Genomic DNA, 18,012 nt, shown 5'->3' on the forward strand with positions numbered 1-18,012 from the left:
GCTATCTGTTATTAGTACTGTGTCAAGACAACGAGTTTGGTTGTCTTGATGATACGTGTTTATCACGACTTTGTTGTTATAAAAGGAGCTTATTCCTTCTTCTCTCGTTGATACTTTAATTCAACCACACAATTCGATTCTCTTCCGTCTCTTATAAATTCGCGCCCTGCTCAACAGAGCTAAAATAGTATTTATGAATCATATACCGTCACTCGGGAGATATGATGCAAGACCTAGATTTTGTCTAGAAAGTACTAGGAGGCAGCAGCCTACAATTGATGAAAGACGGACGAGTGATTATACATGTATGCACCATACGTGTAGTTCACTCTTGCCCTGTATTAACAATTAATGAATTAAACAAAAAAAGAAAAAAAAAATCTTGCCCTGTATTGTATTTGCCGAGGCACATAAACCAGGGTTCCTACTTCACAACCTATCACTCGCAAAAAGACGGTTCAATTAATTGCACCGTTTGAATCATTGGTTATTATGTAGCTCCTTAAGTACAGCGGTAGGTAATAAGTGATGGAACGCCCTGAGGTACAGTTATACCTGCAAACACCGTATGTTGGTGGCGTTTTACCTAAAACAGGTATCACTGTGTCTCGGGGCGTTCCATCACTTATTACCCACCGCTGTACATGGAGATAAATGTAACGTTCCAGCTACGATTTTGCTTCTCTCTACTCGCGCAAAAGAAGGGAAAATTCTATCTGGTGGCGTGCTCTTCCCATACTTGAGCCCTGGGGGGCTCATGTAGGACTTCCTACTTACATGTTTGTATCTCTGCTCTACTTTCTACGGACAGTGGATAAAGAAATAAGTTTTTTTTTTTAGTTTTTTTTCACCAACAGTGTGGAACATAACCATTTGCATGGCAGATGTTCTTATGAATAAATCAACCAATCAATCATTCGTATGGCAGAGATCACTTACATCTTTCGGTCATTACATGTATATCTAAAACCATCCTCATCGGAACCATTCTTCTTATAGTGGACGTAGGGCGTCCCTGGGCTGTCGAGGGTTTACTACAGCTTGCCCGGCTGACTCCACCCAACCTTGGCCCACAGATAGCTCAAGCACTCCCGAAAGAAAGCTCCATCAGAACTCCACAATCTGTATACTTTCAACCTGTACAAAAAATCCATCAACACATCCTCATACACCATCACCATATCCCCCTTTACGTGAAATTCATCTCAAACCACCCAACCTCGCCCATCCCAATGTCTCCCCACACTGTCGACCACGTCTCACAGTCACCCTTCATCATCTGCTCCCCCGATGATGATCTCCTCACCCCCGAACAATGCGAAGAGATCTTCAAGCACACCTCCTCCCAGCCCCTGTACCAACCTCTCCCGCCGCAGACACCAGGGTTCTTCCCTTTCCCTTCTACAATCCACACAAAGTTCCTGCAGCTGCGCTGGGAAGGGAGACGGTCTAGGGTTAACCTTGGGTACGCGCTTGCAAACGTCTGCTACAGGCGTGTCATCCATGACAGCATATTCTTCAAGGTCATCGACTTGATAGATGTCCCGCCTCTGGCAGCGGACATGCTCGGGTTGGTGCAGAAGTATACGCACCAGGTATTCCGCGACATTGCTGGGCAGCCCCAGGATATCCTGCAGCTTCGGATGTCGACCGAGACGTAAGCATCCGCTCTGAATCCTTCAATTATTGCTACATATATAAATAAAAACCGGGCTAATACCTCCCCCCTCAAGGCAATCTCTACAAGCCGACCACTCCACGCCACAATCACCCCCAGACGCCCCCAACGGCGCCATCACCTACTGCAGCGGCCGCACCCCCACGCACCTCCCGCTCCTCCTCCTCGTCGTGGTCCCCACCTCCGACACCGCCAGCGCCCTCGGGATCTGCCACAAGCACATGCTCGTCTACGCCGAAGACTACTTCAAGCGCTTCCCCTACGAGACCGAATACCGTAGCTACGTACTGTGCCTCCAGGGCAGCGTGGTCTACTTTACCTCAACTAAAACCAGCCGCCACAGCGTGGACGTTTTTGGTGTCAAGTCGCTCTTCAAGCAGTGCCAGGACCGCATTGACCAGCATGTCCTTTCGTCGTTCAAGTATGACATCGCCGAGTTCGGCCAGGCGTGTGAGTTCTTCAAGGTCTACCGCTATATGGTTGGGATGTTGGTGGTGGGCGAGGAGGTGGCGTGCTCGGTTCATAATGCGCTGAAGAATACCAGGGAGGAGGGGAAGTTTGAGATTGCCGTAGGTGGTGAAGGGTCTGGGAAGTCAGGCAGAGGTGGTGCTGAACCTGAGTCCTGCGCGTCGGATGACAAGGAGAAGGACAACCAACAGCAGGCGGAGACTACGGCCCCCGTCGAAAACAAATAAGTAAATATATATGAGGAGGAGGAAATTTCTGGTCAATGTCTTGTAATTACATAGTACAAGTACCAGCACGATTGTAAAACGAAAATTTAGAATTCCTCATCTATGCATAAATTATAGTTCTTCACAAGCATCAAATTGACCTGAGTCAAAATTCAGAATGGCACAGGTCAGGGCGAATAGGGTTTCCCCGCGAGTGATAATCTATGAGAATAACGATTCAGAAAGATGAAACTAAGGGTTAGGGTTAGGTTAGGCTGATCAGGCCCTGTTATTTCTCAAGACTGCAATACATCTGGCTTTTTGTTTTGAAAGTAGCATAGGCGATAGTCATAGTTGAATGGTAGAACGAGACTGGCTGTAATCTACTTCTGTCTCAACTTGTGCCAATCATTAATTATCCGTCTTGAAATTTTACTCAACAATCGAAGACGCATAAATCAGTGTAACGAACCATATACCGTCACTCGGGAAACACGATGCAAATCCGAACGATAGAAATTTTCTTCGTTTGGTATATACAATATCCCCAAACTGCCGAACTAAAATCAAAAACAGTACTCTAATCCTTGTACAAGCTAGTTCGAATCTCTAATTCCAGCAAAACAAAAACATACTCAACGCCGAAACAACAATGATAAAAGCACATATCCAAGACCTATACCATATTATCCGACTAAGGATCTTCTTGCCTTAGTCCACCACGGTACCTCTACTCCTTCGAGGACTACCGTATCATCCGCTCTTCTCCCAGTGTACAGATCCATATCCTCCAACCGCACCCACTTGGTCTTATTCCAGAACTTGTACACAACAAAAAAAAGCACTGACACTGGTAGGAGAATGTAGTTTATTACAAAATCTTTGGCGCTGAATGGGTTCAAGAATGCAGTATACCCTAACATCCGCCATTAGCTTAACTTCGCGAACCAGAAAGAGGAATACAAACCCTGGAAAAATATTAAGAAAATGTTGGCCCCCAACGCAGCGTAAGCACCATACGGGTACCAAGCGGCTTGAAATGGCAGTGCTTCAATGCTTTGCCCTTGCGCCGCCATCGCCCGTCGGAAGCGGATATGCACAAACATAATCGTCGCCCAGACCATAAATGTCGACAACCCACTAAGCGTTATAAGAGCCTCATAGAGCTCACCAGCGCTCCCGGAGAGTGATAAAAATGATATGCAGGCCCCAAGATTCGATAACAAAAGTGCTGCCCAGGGAACGCCACGTTTATCAACTTTGGAGAAGATTTTAGGTGCTTTTCCGGTGCTGGCCATGAATAAAATGGTTCTAGAGGCGACATAAAGCGATGAGTTCCCTGCGGAGATTACAGAGATGACGATAAGCGCATTAATGAGATGAGCGCCGACGTGAATTCCAGCACTATCAAGGGCAATAGTGAGAGGCGAGCGGGCGGTACGGGAGGTAGATGATAGAAGGCGGGGGTCATCATAAGGCATTAAAATGCCAATAAAGAACATCATCCCCACGTAAAACTATCATATCTTTAGTAATTATTCAAGCAGCTCCTGCGGTTGACTCACGATCAAGATCCTCCAAAAAACCTGCTTGATGGCTCTTGGAACGGCCCTCCCTGGATTTCCGGCCTCTCCCGCCGTGATACCCACCATCTCCGTACCGGCATATAGTGTACCGGCAATGACGAAGGTCCTTGCAACACCATTTATTCCATCCGCAAAGGCTCCCGGGTCGTTCCAATATTTGAACCCAATCTTCTGCGGCCCAATTCCACCGGCCGATATCACGATTGCAACAATAAAGAATATCGTTATCGAGATAACTTTAATCAGACTTAACCAAAACTCCACCTCCCCGTATGCCAAAACCCCTAGCATAGATAAAGATAAAAATAGCACCCAAAACATTAGGATCCACGCCCATTGTGGAACGACGTCAGACCAGTACATCACGACAAGAGAAATCGCATTATATTCATTAGCAAGAACAGTAACCCAGAGATACCAATATCCCCATCCGAGGGCAAATGCGAGAGAGTCATCGACGAAGCGTTCAGCGTATTCGACAAAGGAGCCGGTTACGGGAATGAGTGTTGCGAGCTCGCCGAGTGATTGCCTGTGCAGCTTGATGTTAGTAGTGAAACTGAATAATGATAACCAAATATAGGGAGAGTACATGCATTACAAAAAAGACGATTAAACCGACGAGGGCAAAGGAAATTAAAATTCCAGCGGGACCTGCAAGATGGAGCGCATTTCCGGAGCCCACGAGAAGGCCTGGTCCGATGATTCCTTGATAGGTGTCAATAATTTAATTCCTAAATTACAAGTGCATGCTACCCGGTTCTAGGATTCGATGCTATACATCATATCTTATTTGAGGTATTGAAAAGCATGAGTTACATACCCCCGATAGCTGTAACAAAATAATGATTAGTATAGTTACGCGACAGTCATAATAACCCAAAAACATTGGAACACTTTACCAATCATCTGCAAATGCCTCGACTTTAACTTCCGGTGTAGCGGCGATCCGTGGGAATCACCATGCCCTGACCCTGTTTCGGATACAACCTTCGTGTCTCCCACCACTTCTTGTCCCTCCATTGCCTTTTCACTGTCTGGACTCATCATGAATCTTTACGTGAATTGAAACGACGCCACTCAAGTAAGATTGAGGAGTTGAGAGTTTCGTTAGAAAGGAGACGTCGTGTCGCGATCTAATCATCAAAAGACCAGTTCACCAATACTGAAACCCACCAGATCTGGAAACGTCTCCGAACCCAACTTTCGGAAACCGTAGGAAGGACTCAAATAATTTGAAAGGGAAGAATAAAATAAACAACCCCGGGGTCTTCCAATACAACAATTCACACCACAACGGTCTGAAGAGAGATACAGTGGGCATTTTTTGAGATGGCGCAATATATATACTGGGTAACGTAATACGGTGTGGGGGTTACTATGGGAGTGTGCTCGCGCTTCGTCCCGGCTTAGGCTCGGGAACAGGCTATCATTTCAGAAGTCGAAAGTCGAATGAGGGGCTGATATCGTCACGAATATCAACTTGTTAAACCGGTCTCTTATCGGGAGGGGAGATCTGGGGTTAGATCCTAGTAGCTACATACCTCATACCACCTGCGCGTTTATGGGACCTTCTTAATCTGGGGCTAGGGTTGCACTTTGCCGTTCTACTCGGACACTTTACCGGGAAGATACCGCCGGAGATCTATCGCAGCTATGTAGTTTATCTATTGGGACAAATATTTTCTAATAATGGCCATTGAAAACGGAGAAATACTCGTACGGTTTAGTACCCGTTGTAGGGTACATCTGGAGCATCTACGGGTATGTGACCACATGTAGGTACATATTAGCATGCAGGTTGGGGTGATAGACCACGTAGATAAGTTCAGACAGACATAGAGTAAGTAAACTAATATCATCCCTAAATTATGTATGTACCGATCAGCACAGGTATCTACATACTACATGTATAAGTAGCACAGTACATGTAGGTACATACTTCAAGTTCCCTATCAAATCCCCGAAACTCCTCCACCCACAGCAATATAATAATAATGCATTGAACTGAGAGAAATACTCCGATTAAAACTTCGTAGCTACATGTACCTACATGTACCTACTACCTACACGTGTACGCCAAGCAGTGGCTTTTAGGAAGTCACCCTATCTAGAACCGCATGCAGTTTAGTACAGCGGTAGCCAATAGATAAGCTTTTGAGCCTCACAATCGCACTAGTCCCCTCTACTACCAACGTCAACAAATACCAAGTTACATTAGTAGCAAACATCGTAGCACCAAAATGTCTTTATTAACGCCGCCAAAACTTGTCGCCTCAACTGGAGGAACCTACAACTGCCGGACTGGAGGGAGGCAAGGCGCAGTAGGAGGCGGGAGGGAGAGTAATCTGTTCAAGAGCGCGCAATGGTATAGCACGGGTCCGCTGGCTAGCTAGTAACTGTAGAGACTAACTATTCAAGAGGTCTCCGGATGGTACATGTATACTTACTTCTAGTGAAGATAATGAGCTGCGGACATGGATAGTGTATGCTAGTCCCCTCTTATTTGCAGTAATCTTACTAACAGCCCAATTAGTCCTGCGGACCTCCTTGAGCCATCAGCATCCCCTAAACACCTCGAGCCATTCTCTTCACTTCGCACCGCAGAGCCTGTATATGCGGCGGCTATATATCCATATATGCAGCTATCCACACCGTCTACGTGCTGTTTCATCGCATCTTCACGCGATCACCCAATACAACTCTATGATATGCTTACACCTACCACCCGTGCAAGCTATCCCCTGATCGATCCAATGACGGAGAAATATCACACCCCAGCATCACTTCTTTTTGCTCCGTCGAACCCGAATCGGTTCATTGCAGGGACCACATCGCAGATATCGTTCTTTGATATCCATCGCAATGGAGAGGGGCCAGTGGTTGCATTGAAGACAATACCTACCAGAAGGAGTGTTCAGACTGCACACACAATGAAGGGTATCATATCTGCCCTGGCAGTATGTCCCGGAAGCTCTGATGGGACCGGTGTCTTAGCGGCTGGAACATTCGGAAGACAGGTAGGTTTATATTCAGCAGAGGGAACGGGAGAGACAATTGGTGTATTTGGATTGGGCGAGAGTGATGGTGCAGGAGTCACACAGTTGGTATGGAGCCAGTGTGAAAGGTATCTTTATATTGCAGAGAGGAAAAGCGAGGTAATTTCCGTGTATGATATTAGGGTTGCTGGAGAAAAGGTCGAGAGTTTTAGAGGTAGGCGAGCAGGAACCAATCAGAGGGTGGGAATTGATGTGGCGTATGCCTTGCGTGGTGAAGTGGTAGGCGGGGGAATCGATGGAAAAGTAAGAATCTGGGAGGCAGGGCATAGTAGAGAGGATTCACAGATCGGTAATGCGAACTGCGAATGGCAGGCACATAATGATGTGGTGAGTAGCACAGTAGTGCATCCTGGAGGAGCAGTTTTGGCAACCTGCTCGGGCTCGAGAAAGCCAGAGGCCCTCGAAGAGGATGAGGGAGAGAGGAAAGAGGGGAATAGTTGGGACAATAGTCTAAAGATTTGGGCACTATCGCCCCTGAGTCATGATCAAGAGGATATAGGCGATAAGGAGCATAACACTGCCGACACATACGATAAGGAAAAGGATGAAACAATCGGAGTGGCTATTGGTCAAAAAGGTACTGAAGACATAGTAGGCGCATGTATATAGTCGAGTACAATGCCAACCTTCTTCTCTGTTTCGAATACTTGTAATACTATCTCAATTATCTCAAGATCTATTATAACGGTGAGCGAGCATGCATGATGCAAATTTAGTTTTTATATGGGACCTGCATCATACTGTGTCACTCGACACCATGCGAACCACTGACAGGATGTATATTTCCCGAACAGCTGCATACTAGACTGTAGCCATCCCGTCCCCGCGATAATTACTGCTTTCCTTTGTTCATCACACGACAATAAACTCATGTCCCCGCACCAAGATTGCAGGCATCACGAGCAGACGGGTGCCTGCATCAAAAGTGGGGCACTGCATTTACACCGTGAAACAGGAGGTTCTATCTGTTCGTCCATCAAATATATAATGTATAACGTTTCTGCTAAGCGAGAGTGAGGCTCATAGTTTGAAGAAGGGCTCCCTAGCCTGAGGTGAAGGGAAAGTCTTGGGCCTGCCATACTTTCTATGTCATCCATCCGCTATTCTCTCGGGAATAAATACTTAGCTACCCCGCCTCCATTATTCCATCTCTTTCTGTAATCCTCATCACACTATTTTCTCTTAGTCTTTTGTTGTTGACCAACATCGACAAGTACATTCCTTAACCATATTTTGTTCTTCACAGTTCAATCCATTCTCCATCCACAATTGTGATATCGATCACATTGAGAAATTTTAAAAATGCATTTCTCCACCTTTCTTCAAGTTCTCGGTTTCTTGGGATTGATGAGCAGCACCAATGCTCACCACATGCTCACCAACATCATCATTGGGGGAGTCGACCAAGGTGATGGGAATTCCATGCGTATCCCACCAAACACCGACCCGGTTGTCAATGTCCAGTCCACTGACATGACATGTAATGTCGGTGGCTTGAAATCAGTCAGAAAGGCTGTTTCCATTGATGCAGGGCGATCTGTGACTTTACAGTGGCGCACCTGGCCGGATGGATCTCAAAATGCACCGATTGCTGATTCTCATCAAGGTTTGTACATTTTTCCTATTTCCCAAAGCTTCTTTTCGAATTTTCTTTATTAACATCACTAGGTCCGTGTGCTGTTTACATGAAGAGTGTAAATTCTTTTACTGATCAGGCGCCGGCAAATGGCCCTGGTTGGTTCAAGATTTGGCATGATGGATTCAGAGATGGTGTGTTTTGTACCGAGAGATTGAGAGCCTCTGGTGGAAAGATGACTGTCACCATTCCAAAGGATCTTGCTGGGTAAGTTCTCTATGATGACTATCACCGTATCCAGGTTTAAAATCCCTTGCTAATCATCAAACAGTGGTCTTTATCTTATCCGTGCTGAACATCTTGCTTTGCACCAAGCTGTAAGTACATGTATATACCTATATCCCAAATTAATTATCTAGACTAACGGAGGTCTTCTTATTAGCAAAACATTGGTGGTGCTCAGTGGTACATTGGGTAAGTTCACCAATCTCATCTTATTTTAACTCTACTAACCATGGTTTAGATGTGTCCAAGCTAGGGTTTACTCCACCGGCGGTAATGCACGTCCTCAGGGAGTCTCTATCCCTGGCCATACTGATGCAAATCACCCGGGGGTCCACTTCGACTACTGGAACAACATGAAGCCCACATCTTATTCTATTCCAGGCCCAGCACCATATGTGGTAACCAACGCTGGTGGCGGTTCAAGGATCCCCCAAGCATTTCAACAGCAAAACCCAGCCTGCCGAGTCAGTAACGCAGATTGGTGTTCAGCTGATTTGCCTGAGTATAAAGACGAGGGATCTTGTTGGGAAGTACGTTGATCTCTCTCTTCAGTCAAGACCAGTTTTAAAGACATCAGCTAATCATTAAATAGTCTTGTGGAAACTGTTGGAAACAAGTGAATGATTGCTACAACACCGCTCCACCAACTGGTCACAAAGGCTGCACCCAATTTGAGAATTACTGCACAAAAGCACAGGAGCAGTGTAGGCAATGTGGTTCTGGAACAGCATGCCATGGATCCTTTCCCCCTGCCAAACGCAGCCTTTCTCTCAGCTCCGATGGAGAAGGTACTCCTCAAAACCGCAATGTCAATAAGCATACCCGCCGAACCACTGCCCCAGTCGCCTCCTCCGCTCCCGAGGCTAAGCCTATGAGTAAAGAGACAATGGGAATCGAGATTTGTGTCCTCACCCAGAAGAACTGCAATAATCACAATGATCTTCTTTTCTGTGGTCGCTTTGCGCATGCGTGTGTCCATGCGGTCGAGAAGTATGCAGAGCAGTTCCCGGTTAAGGCCGAGAGAAAGTGGCAAGGCTTGTGGATGTTTCAAACCGTATGTGATAACGAGGATTTGAGTAAGGATGCCTGCAGAGACAAATATTCAAAGGCAATGGAGGGATTTGAGTAGTGTACTAGTTTTATTCATGTTCTTTTTTCTTCCTTTACGGGATTCTAGATTTCTTTGGTTAGTTTCACATGTCTAGTAACGTTTGAGATGATCATAAACAGAATTTCCATGCATCCACAAACTTCATGGCATAACAGTGTGTACTACTAGTCTCGATAAATTCAAACGCTCGGATTCCCCGTTAATTGGTCGATTCCTGGGTACACACCCCCTAGCCTTAACTCCCACCCACCGACCCAATCCTAAGCACCTTTGGTGGTCTGGCGCGAGATTAGTGTACCACGTGATTGTTAACTCTCGTTTAGCAAAATACCTCGAATTAATTTTTTTCGCCTATACTTTCACAGAGATTAGAATAGTATGGTGCCATTAGTAATAACTCTATTAAGACCTGAGCTCAGCGATATCACATATAATTGTACTCACTAGGCCCTCACTGGGTGAAACCATCCATGGCCCGTGGCCAGTACCTTCAACTTATAGCGAGACCGTGTCCAAACTAAGTTCCGGAGCATGTTCCGCAGATATAAACCACCAGTAACATACTTTGGATATAACTAGTTATATGTACATACCGTTGCTCACGTACATGTAGTTGAGGTAACAAAAAATTCCATACTAACATGTACATGTAGTGTTACATTAATTATATAAGGCCGGGTTTATCATTTATGATAACTCCAAACATATCATGTCAACACTTTGTCCTTTTAGATCGGTGTTTATAATGAGTCATATAGATAGGTTCTCTATTACATAAATAAGTCATTTTATCATTTGTCGCCTTCAGGGTCTCGTTCCATCTCAACACCGGATTATCCTCGGGCCGAGTGATATTCTATGATTGATTGCTCAGTGTAAAAAGCGCATAGCTGCACAACCCGAATTTAGTTATCCGCTTTATGAGAACACACGTACAACGAGCGATCGACCTCGTCAGTGAAATAAGCTTAAAGTTCCTTTCTCGACTATAAATCACGCGCACGACACTTGACCCGAAAAGTTTAAAATTAGTCTCCCTGGCCTATGAATATCTAGACACATTACTTACATGTATGTGGCTATATAATTGTCGGCATCTAGCTTTGTAAATTTCCAACTTTTAAGGCACGTATATAATAGCTTTCACGAGTGATGAAGGCTGTTTGCTTCGGGGTGAGAGGCATGTTCTCTTTTATTCCCTCTCCGCATTGGATAAGGCCTCAAAAGAGCAAAGTATAAGTACAACTATGATTCTCCTCTGAATTCTGATTTGCAAAGATAGTGAAGTTTATAATATTGGAGTCAACTACGTTTTTTTTCACGACATACCCGGAGCTGTTTAATCCCTCCTCGCATAATTTCGAACCAAAGTGTCGAATATGAAGTACTGGCTTATTTTGGTAGCCGCTAGAATTACTATTCTGGTCTTGGTAGGTCCGGAATTGCTACAATATGCAGTTTCCTCTCCACCTGTATTAATCTCCATAGCCGCCAGCCGGGACTACCCCCAAAAGTACGCTCTTCTTCCGGTTTCCCCATTTCAATTTTGCAGCCGGCGAGAGTACAGTTAGGGCATTCGGTGGGGGTTAGGGTTTCTTTCGCTTTTTATGGATTTTCTTTCATACATGTAGATAATGTTTTGATTTGTAGGTAGGTTTTTTTAGTTGCTGTAGTTAGGGTTTAATATGTACATCATGTACATAGCACATGCATGTAGTTGAACCTTGGGGATAAAAATAATTTCTTTTGTAGTTCCGAATAAGCGACAAAAAAACAAGACTTTGACTGCAGTTGACTGTACTAATCCAACTTAATTGTAAGTACAGTCCCGGAAATCCTATAATTAGCTAGCCATACAAGTACCAAGTACTTATTTGCGATGGATTTTTTCTTGATAATTCTCACAGGTAATTTGTGGATTCAAGTGTGTCGAGACTCAGTATCACTTCACTTTATATAGATTTCAAGCGTGTACGTACTGAGCTCGAGTACTTGAAAATTTAAAAGTGTTGTGAAGTTCTTGATACACGCTACTACTTCAACGTTCAAAGCCTCCACATTGAAAGACATGTAAATCTGCATAAATACTCTATCTACGCCACTTTATATGAGTTACCATAACACAATTAACTTCTACCAATACCAACATTACAAACATGTCAAAACCTACTGAACTTCGATCCGCAAAGCACCAGTACTACATCCAGCTCCGAATGAAAGAGTTACACCAGAAAATAGAGGATTTGGAGGCATCTTACGATGACCTAACCCGATACTGCATGTATCTAGAGTATCAGCAGCAGGCCAATAACCTGAATATCCAACACAGCGAGGCAACATTCCGTATAGCAGACAGAATGCGTATAACCGGTACCAGTACTATGACTGATCCTTTTGGAGAAGGGGAGGCCCGTATTTTTGAGCAGGCTAATAACAGATATCATCTTTGGAAGGAAGCAGAGAGGATAGAAAGTGGGACCGCGAACAAGATACAGCGTGCGTATAGGGGGTTGGATGATTTGGAGTGTGATCTGGCGGCTGTTAGGGTTGAGTTGGTGGAGCTTGAAACGGTTCTGAAGGAATTGGAGAGGACGGATGTTATGGACATTGATCGCCGAGCTTAACTTGATAATTTGAGCCAGCGAGAACCACAGAACTTCATATCCAGAAGATCTATGTTAGAGCCATAGTCGATCGAATGTACGGCAGAGATTTAAAAAATTGTTGGAGTGATGGTAGTCAGAAAATGAATAAGAGAGGAAGATTAAGCTTGTGCTGGTTCTAGAACGCCAACAATCAAATTTACAGTTTATTCTGATATTTTCCCGCCCATATGCACAGTGGAAGTAACCGCGTTGGGTGATTATATGCCTAACATAAAGTGCAACCCATACACGTGCTTTATATTCCTTAGGGATGAGAGTATGATTACTTCAATATAATAGAGGGAAAGTGAAATATAACCCTCGAGCCATTAATTATCATATTTCTTATGCCTTTTCGGAGCTAAATGGATCTTGCCATCACACCTATATGTGAAAAAGAAAGAAGAGCTTGACCAACATACATATAGGTCTCGATCCTACGTATTAGTATCCCACTCACCCTCAAGCCTCTCCAGCACCCTCTCCATCACTCTCTCACCTACAATCCCGCTGAAAGCCATCCGTTTCTCATCACTGCTCATACATAAGAACGCCCTTAGCCCGCCATCTCTGCAATGTCTCAATACAACCTGTGCAGCAAATGCATTAAATCCGGCCTTTCTCAAAAACCTTTCCCATAGTGTTTCATCCTCCAATAGTTTGCCTTCATCGCCCTCCTTTATCATCAATGATACTACCCATCTCGCAACTACATCATCGTCTTCTTTCAAGACTCGTATATTCACGCCTGCCCGTAGACCAGCCGCAAAGCCAACGAAGCCTGCGATAGTTTCTGAGTCGCTTCTCCCATGTATAGTACCAAGCACTATCACAAATAGCCGCTCATATAGCAGAGAAACATCTAGTACACGTTGTCTGGTTGTGTTCAGAGCCTGTCCCGGCATTGGAGCCTGTCGGATCTTCTGTAGGCTTGTAAATATGAGGCCGCAGAATGTGGAAAGTATCAAGTCCGCTTCTGCCGAGTCTTTATGAGAAGACGGAATGCCAGCAAAATGGTCAATGATGGGAACCGTGAAGTCCCGTTCTATGACGGTTGCAGTAGGGTAGAGATCAAGTATTAGGCGGAAAAGACGCCTTTGAGAAAGAAGAGTAGTCGAGGCGATGAAAACACCAGGAGATGATGGGAGGTGAATCTGAGGCCGAGGGAAGGCAGGAGCTTCAGTTATTGGAGCAGATGGGGCTATATTTCTTGCTGGAATCTTTTCTTGCTCCTGGGCTGCTTGTACCGCGATCGTTCGCGGTACTTCTTCAGAGGATAATTTAGGCTTCTTTGAAACTCGCGAGCGCAGTGCCATGAACGTATCTAAAGGGTTAGCAAATAGTGGCGCTTCCCCATCCAGTTTCCTTATAGTCCCAACTCCATTTTTACTAGTTGCTGTAGACTGTGTCAGTTTCTGAACCTTGGACGCCTTCCGCTTCTTGTTCTTCAGCAAAGTCTCCATATCCGTTTTCACCGCGAAAACCCCCGCCTCCAATTCATATTCCCTATCTTCATGCTTTGCAAGCCCCATAGTCCTCAAGCCCTCTACGAGTCCACTCTCTATGACTTCTATATCACCCGGTATTATTCTAACCTCATCTACAACCTCCCCACTCCCTAAATCCTCAGTTGGAACCTTGACAGCACTCCTTGCAAAGGGCCGCCATGAGAGATCCACCCCCATGCCTGCCGCTCCACCCCATTTCCTTGCTGCAATACCTGCCCAGGTTTTAAGATCCCTTAATCTTTCTAGTCCATCACCTGCCTTATCCCACGGCAGCACTGGCAACGTGAGGTTAACAAACGGAACATTCACCCTAAGCGTGGAGTCGGCCTCCTGTAGTTGTTCCTGTGCAAGTTCCTGGCTCACGCGTGATAGTATCTCCATATCCAGGGAATCCTCTAACGCCTCCCCCGGTGGTGTGCTTATTCGCGGCGGCAGCGGCAGATCTGCAAAGCGGACTTTCTTAACCGTGGATGCGGGGGGTGTAATGAGAGCTTCTACGAGTAGCGTTTCTGTGCGTGGGAGCTTCCTAATTGGAGACTCCATCGGTGGTGTTGTCTGGAGGAAGCTAGAGGGGGGCTCTGAACAAGGTGAGTCGAGGAGTGAGTCCGCGGCTATAAATGGTGCGGCGAGGTCGGCGATTAGGAGTGCAGTTTCACCGCCGTCAATTGGTTTGAGGTCTAAGGTCGAGGAGAGCTTTATAGGTGAAGGGGTGATGATGGGTGATATGGGAAGAAGTGGCGGGGTCATGAGACGTGAATTTGTTGGCTATAAGCTGGGTATATGACATTAGTATCACTACTAGACTAGACTAAATTAAATAGAAGATAAGGCGGACCTTGCAGTACGCCAATTCCTGTTGGATCATGTCCGTAGTAAAAGGCGGTTTCTCAGGCCTATGAATACTCTGAAGGAACTCCAGAACCTCAGTTCCAAGGACCATCTTCTCCGCTTCAATGCCTCGCACATAATCCAGCACCTGGTATCTCACATCCCTTTCCCATTCAATCCCTGAGTCTCCGCCGCTGTCTATTGGGTAGTGCTTAAAACTCAAGACATCCTCACTGACTCTATGTGCCCGTTTTCTTTCTTGCTCTGGTACTGATGGCTCTTCGATACGGATCTTGGCAGACCATCTGAAATCTTCTAAGAGAAGATTTTGGCCTTCGTCAGGGGCTCTTATAATAGAAGAGAGGTAAACTGCGGTTTCGTGATCGAGTATGAGTTTCTCTCGCTGATCAATGTCTAGCGGTACATCGTCAAGATCATCGCTAAGTGAGAAAGTGAAGGGTTCACGGATATCGGTGATTGGGTCGATAGGGTTAAGACGACAAAGTTCTTTGGGCAACGGGCCCAGAAGATAATCTCGAGCGAGGTAATGGCGAGTGTATGATAGTAAAGATTGGTCTGCCATTGTCGAGAAGGTAAAGTAAGAGAGGATGAAGACACATCTATTAAAGTTATCCTAGTCATGTATGTATGATGACATATTGTTGTATAAAAAGTATAAAAGCCACCGGGGCACCAAATAAGCCTTTTTTAAACAAAACTTCAATTCCTATTATAAACAAAAACCGCTGCTTAAAATTTTAAAGACCGCTCCCGCTGATGCACCCAACATGAGACAAAAAGAGAAACGAAGAAAAAAACGAGATTTAAATTATATCTCTGGCACTTAGTCATTGTAGTTTGACTGTCTCGCACCATTCTTGTTGACCTGCGGCCTGCCCGCGGCAGCGTTCAACTCCTCCTCTTGGGACTTCCCATTGGGGTCGAAAACGGGACGTTCACCGTGAGGGGTTACACGAACCGCATGGCGCATGTGGGGAGCAAATCCGTAAGAGGCAGAGTGGTTCTAACACAATATTAGGGATGTCACAGATATTGATTTCAGTAATGGATACAACGTACGCAAGAACGGTTATCCCAAATGGCAACGCTGTCAGCCTCCCATCTAAATCTAGCATGCAGCTCCTGGGTCGCAACAACGATGTTGTTAAGGTAGTCTAAGATCATGTCGCTCTCCATCTTTGGAACGCCAACGATTTGCTTGACAAAACCCGGGTTCACGAACAAGCTCTTCCAGCCAGTGACAGGGTGTGTACGGATAAGCGGGTGCTCAGTGATGACAGGCTCACGGCGAACAGGTCTGCCAGCAGCGCGAGAGCCAACAGCCTGCTCCTCGGCCGAGTGCAGCGCTGTGAGGCCCTCCAGATACTTCTGCATAGACGCAGAGAGGCAGTCGTAGGCAGCATATTGGGATGACCAGAGGGTGTCACCTCCGCCGCCTCTTGGGGGCCCATTGAGAAGTTTGAGAGAAGTGTATGACGGAGGCTGGATCTCATAGGTTACCTGGAAAGGATGTGTTAATGCATCTTTCTTTTTTACGGGGAAAACGATTACGAACATCAGAATGCCAGAGATAGGATGGCGCAAAAAGCGCTCTCTGATCAAGACTCTTTGCATCAGTGTATACCACGTGGACCTCCTCGAGTCCAGCCCTCTTGGGCATGGCGGTAGTCGCATGCTTATGCAGAGTACCAAAGTATCTCCCAAGAGCCAACTGATCATCAACGGTGAAATCCTTCTGGTCACGGAAGAAGACAACGCCTCTAAACGCAATCAAACGAGCAAGATCGTTTTTCTGTGCATCGTTCAAGTCCTTAAGCTGCACGCCGTGGATTTCCGTCCCAATTTTCGGGGTGTAGTCAAAACAATCGGTGGCCGCAGCGAGAAGGTCTTTATATTCCGGGTCGCCGAGAAGTCCCTTGTCACTGTATGGAACCTCTTCTAGCGGAGGCCATGCGACGTCTGGGAACGAAGGCTTGAGGTCTTCATGCTCATAATCCTCTACATCTTCGACTTTGGTATATCCGGGCGTAAAGCGAGGCGCTTGCTTGGTGGAGGCAATCTCGTTGAGAGACTTGGTGACAGAGGCCACACTAAAGCCGTTGGAGGAATCAACCACACCTGGTGCCATTGTGAAGATAGTTGAATGGAAAGGATAATAAGAACAAGTTTTGAAGCCCAGATTAACAGACAGTCCTGTGAACCCGAGAATTCTCAAAATCGGGCACGACGTAGGTGGGCACGCCCTTTTTATACCAAATTCACCTATCGCACCACGGGAAAGGTGAATGACGAATTCGCCATTCGTTTTAGTCGCGTGCTCGTAAGTCCTGGTCTGCAGGACATCTACATCTCCGGACATCCTTGCTGATAGGATCGATTTTCATTTTTGATTTTATCCCTTATTTCAAGTTCCCTCTACAATTAGGCAGTGCTGGGAATAAAGTGAAAGACCTCCATTCAGAGTGGTCACTGCACTGGTAGAGTAGAATATCATCCTTTAAAGAATCCTCTCGTGAAATCTAATAGTCTAGAGCAGATGATGAAAATTTGTCGCCGAGAAATTCCCTTACCCCGTGATGAGATGAAGCATTGACTTGTCCTACATACCTAGCTTCATCCCAACAATCCACAAGGTGCTCCCCGCAACCCCCCGCAACGCAGGGAGGCCTAGAAGTAGTCCGGGTCCGATTTCTTTACCCGGAGGCTTGAATTTCTCAACACATGTGAAAACCTGAAGCTGATAGCCAGTGATTGGCCCGACTAACTGTGGCCAACCTTATCGCTTATGCACACGGCACAGGTTTAACGACTAGGGTCTCCACTAAGTTTCAATCACGAAATCGCACGCAACCACTCCACTTAGATTCGTGCTCGATTTCTCAGCAGTTGTAACCTGTATATATATGTAACTGCGATATAAGGAGGCGGCTTTTGTCATTAAGTCAGAGCTGCGTCAATCACCATTCCCGATATCCGAAACGGATTTGATGTCTCCGGTGCATGCGATACTAACTCCCAATATCCACAGTGGTTGTCAGCGCCCA

The 18,012-nt window shown here is 45.8% G+C and overlaps 7 protein-coding genes across 7 annotated transcripts; 4 read left to right on the forward strand and 3 right to left on the reverse strand.

Annotated features, from left to right (window-relative positions):
* Positions 1–1,232: 1,232 nt before the first annotated feature.
* Positions 1,233–2,373, forward strand: H6S33_009713 (uncharacterized protein; the record flags this gene model as incomplete). The annotated part of the gene is made up of 2 exons (XM_044841138.1): positions 1,233–1,657; positions 1,734–2,373. 2 exons carry the CDS (start codon positions 1,233–1,235, stop codon positions 2,371–2,373), a joined length of 1,065 nt encoding a protein of 354 aa, XP_044698528.1.
* Positions 2,374–3,038: 665 nt separating this feature from the next.
* On the reverse strand, positions 3,039–4,985 carry H6S33_009714 (uncharacterized protein; the record flags this gene model as incomplete). The annotated part of the gene is made up of 6 exons (XM_044841139.1): positions 3,039–3,268; positions 3,320–3,869; positions 3,918–4,467; positions 4,532–4,643; positions 4,759–4,767; positions 4,838–4,985. 6 exons carry the CDS (start codon positions 4,983–4,985, stop codon positions 3,039–3,041), a joined length of 1,599 nt encoding a protein of 532 aa, XP_044698529.1.
* A 1,193-nt stretch (positions 4,986–6,178) lies between these two features.
* Positions 6,179–7,603, forward strand: H6S33_009715 (uncharacterized protein; the record flags this gene model as incomplete). Its single annotated transcript, XM_044841140.1, has 3 exons — positions 6,179–6,314; positions 6,397–6,421; positions 6,472–7,603. 3 exons carry the CDS (start codon positions 6,179–6,181, stop codon positions 7,601–7,603), a joined length of 1,293 nt encoding a protein of 430 aa, XP_044698530.1.
* A 693-nt stretch (positions 7,604–8,296) lies between these two features.
* H6S33_009716 (uncharacterized protein) lies at positions 8,297–9,984 on the forward strand (the record flags this gene model as incomplete). The annotated part of the gene is made up of 7 exons (XM_044841142.1): positions 8,297–8,420; positions 8,499–8,600; positions 8,663–8,837; positions 8,902–8,947; positions 9,013–9,044; positions 9,094–9,385; positions 9,448–9,984. The coding sequence occupies 7 exons, from the start codon at positions 8,297–8,299 to the stop codon at positions 9,982–9,984; spliced, it is 1,308 nt and encodes a 435-aa protein (XP_044698531.1).
* A 2,138-nt stretch (positions 9,985–12,122) lies between these two features.
* H6S33_009717 (uncharacterized protein) lies at positions 12,123–12,590 on the forward strand (the record flags this gene model as incomplete). Its single annotated transcript, XM_044841143.1, has 1 exon — positions 12,123–12,590. One exon carries the CDS (start codon positions 12,123–12,125, stop codon positions 12,588–12,590), a length of 468 nt encoding a protein of 155 aa, XP_044698532.1.
* Positions 12,591–13,048: 458 nt separating this feature from the next.
* Positions 13,049–15,530, reverse strand: H6S33_009718 (uncharacterized protein; the record flags this gene model as incomplete). The annotated part of the gene is made up of 2 exons (XM_044841144.1): positions 13,049–14,884; positions 14,955–15,530. The coding sequence occupies 2 exons, from the start codon at positions 15,528–15,530 to the stop codon at positions 13,049–13,051; spliced, it is 2,412 nt and encodes an 803-aa protein (XP_044698533.1).
* Positions 15,531–15,791: 261 nt separating this feature from the next.
* On the reverse strand, positions 15,792–17,096 carry H6S33_009719 (uncharacterized protein; the record flags this gene model as incomplete). Its single annotated transcript, XM_044841145.1, has 3 exons — positions 15,792–15,971; positions 16,028–16,468; positions 16,524–17,096. 3 exons carry the CDS (start codon positions 17,094–17,096, stop codon positions 15,792–15,794), a joined length of 1,194 nt encoding a protein of 397 aa, XP_044698534.1.
* Positions 17,097–18,012: the final 916 nt, after the last annotated feature.

This window comes from Morchella sextelata (assembly GCF_020137385.1).
Source record: "Morchella sextelata strain SCLS chromosome Unknown scls_3, whole genome shotgun sequence".
NCBI classification, from domain to species: Eukaryota; Fungi; Ascomycota; class Pezizomycetes; order Pezizales; family Morchellaceae; genus Morchella; species Morchella sextelata.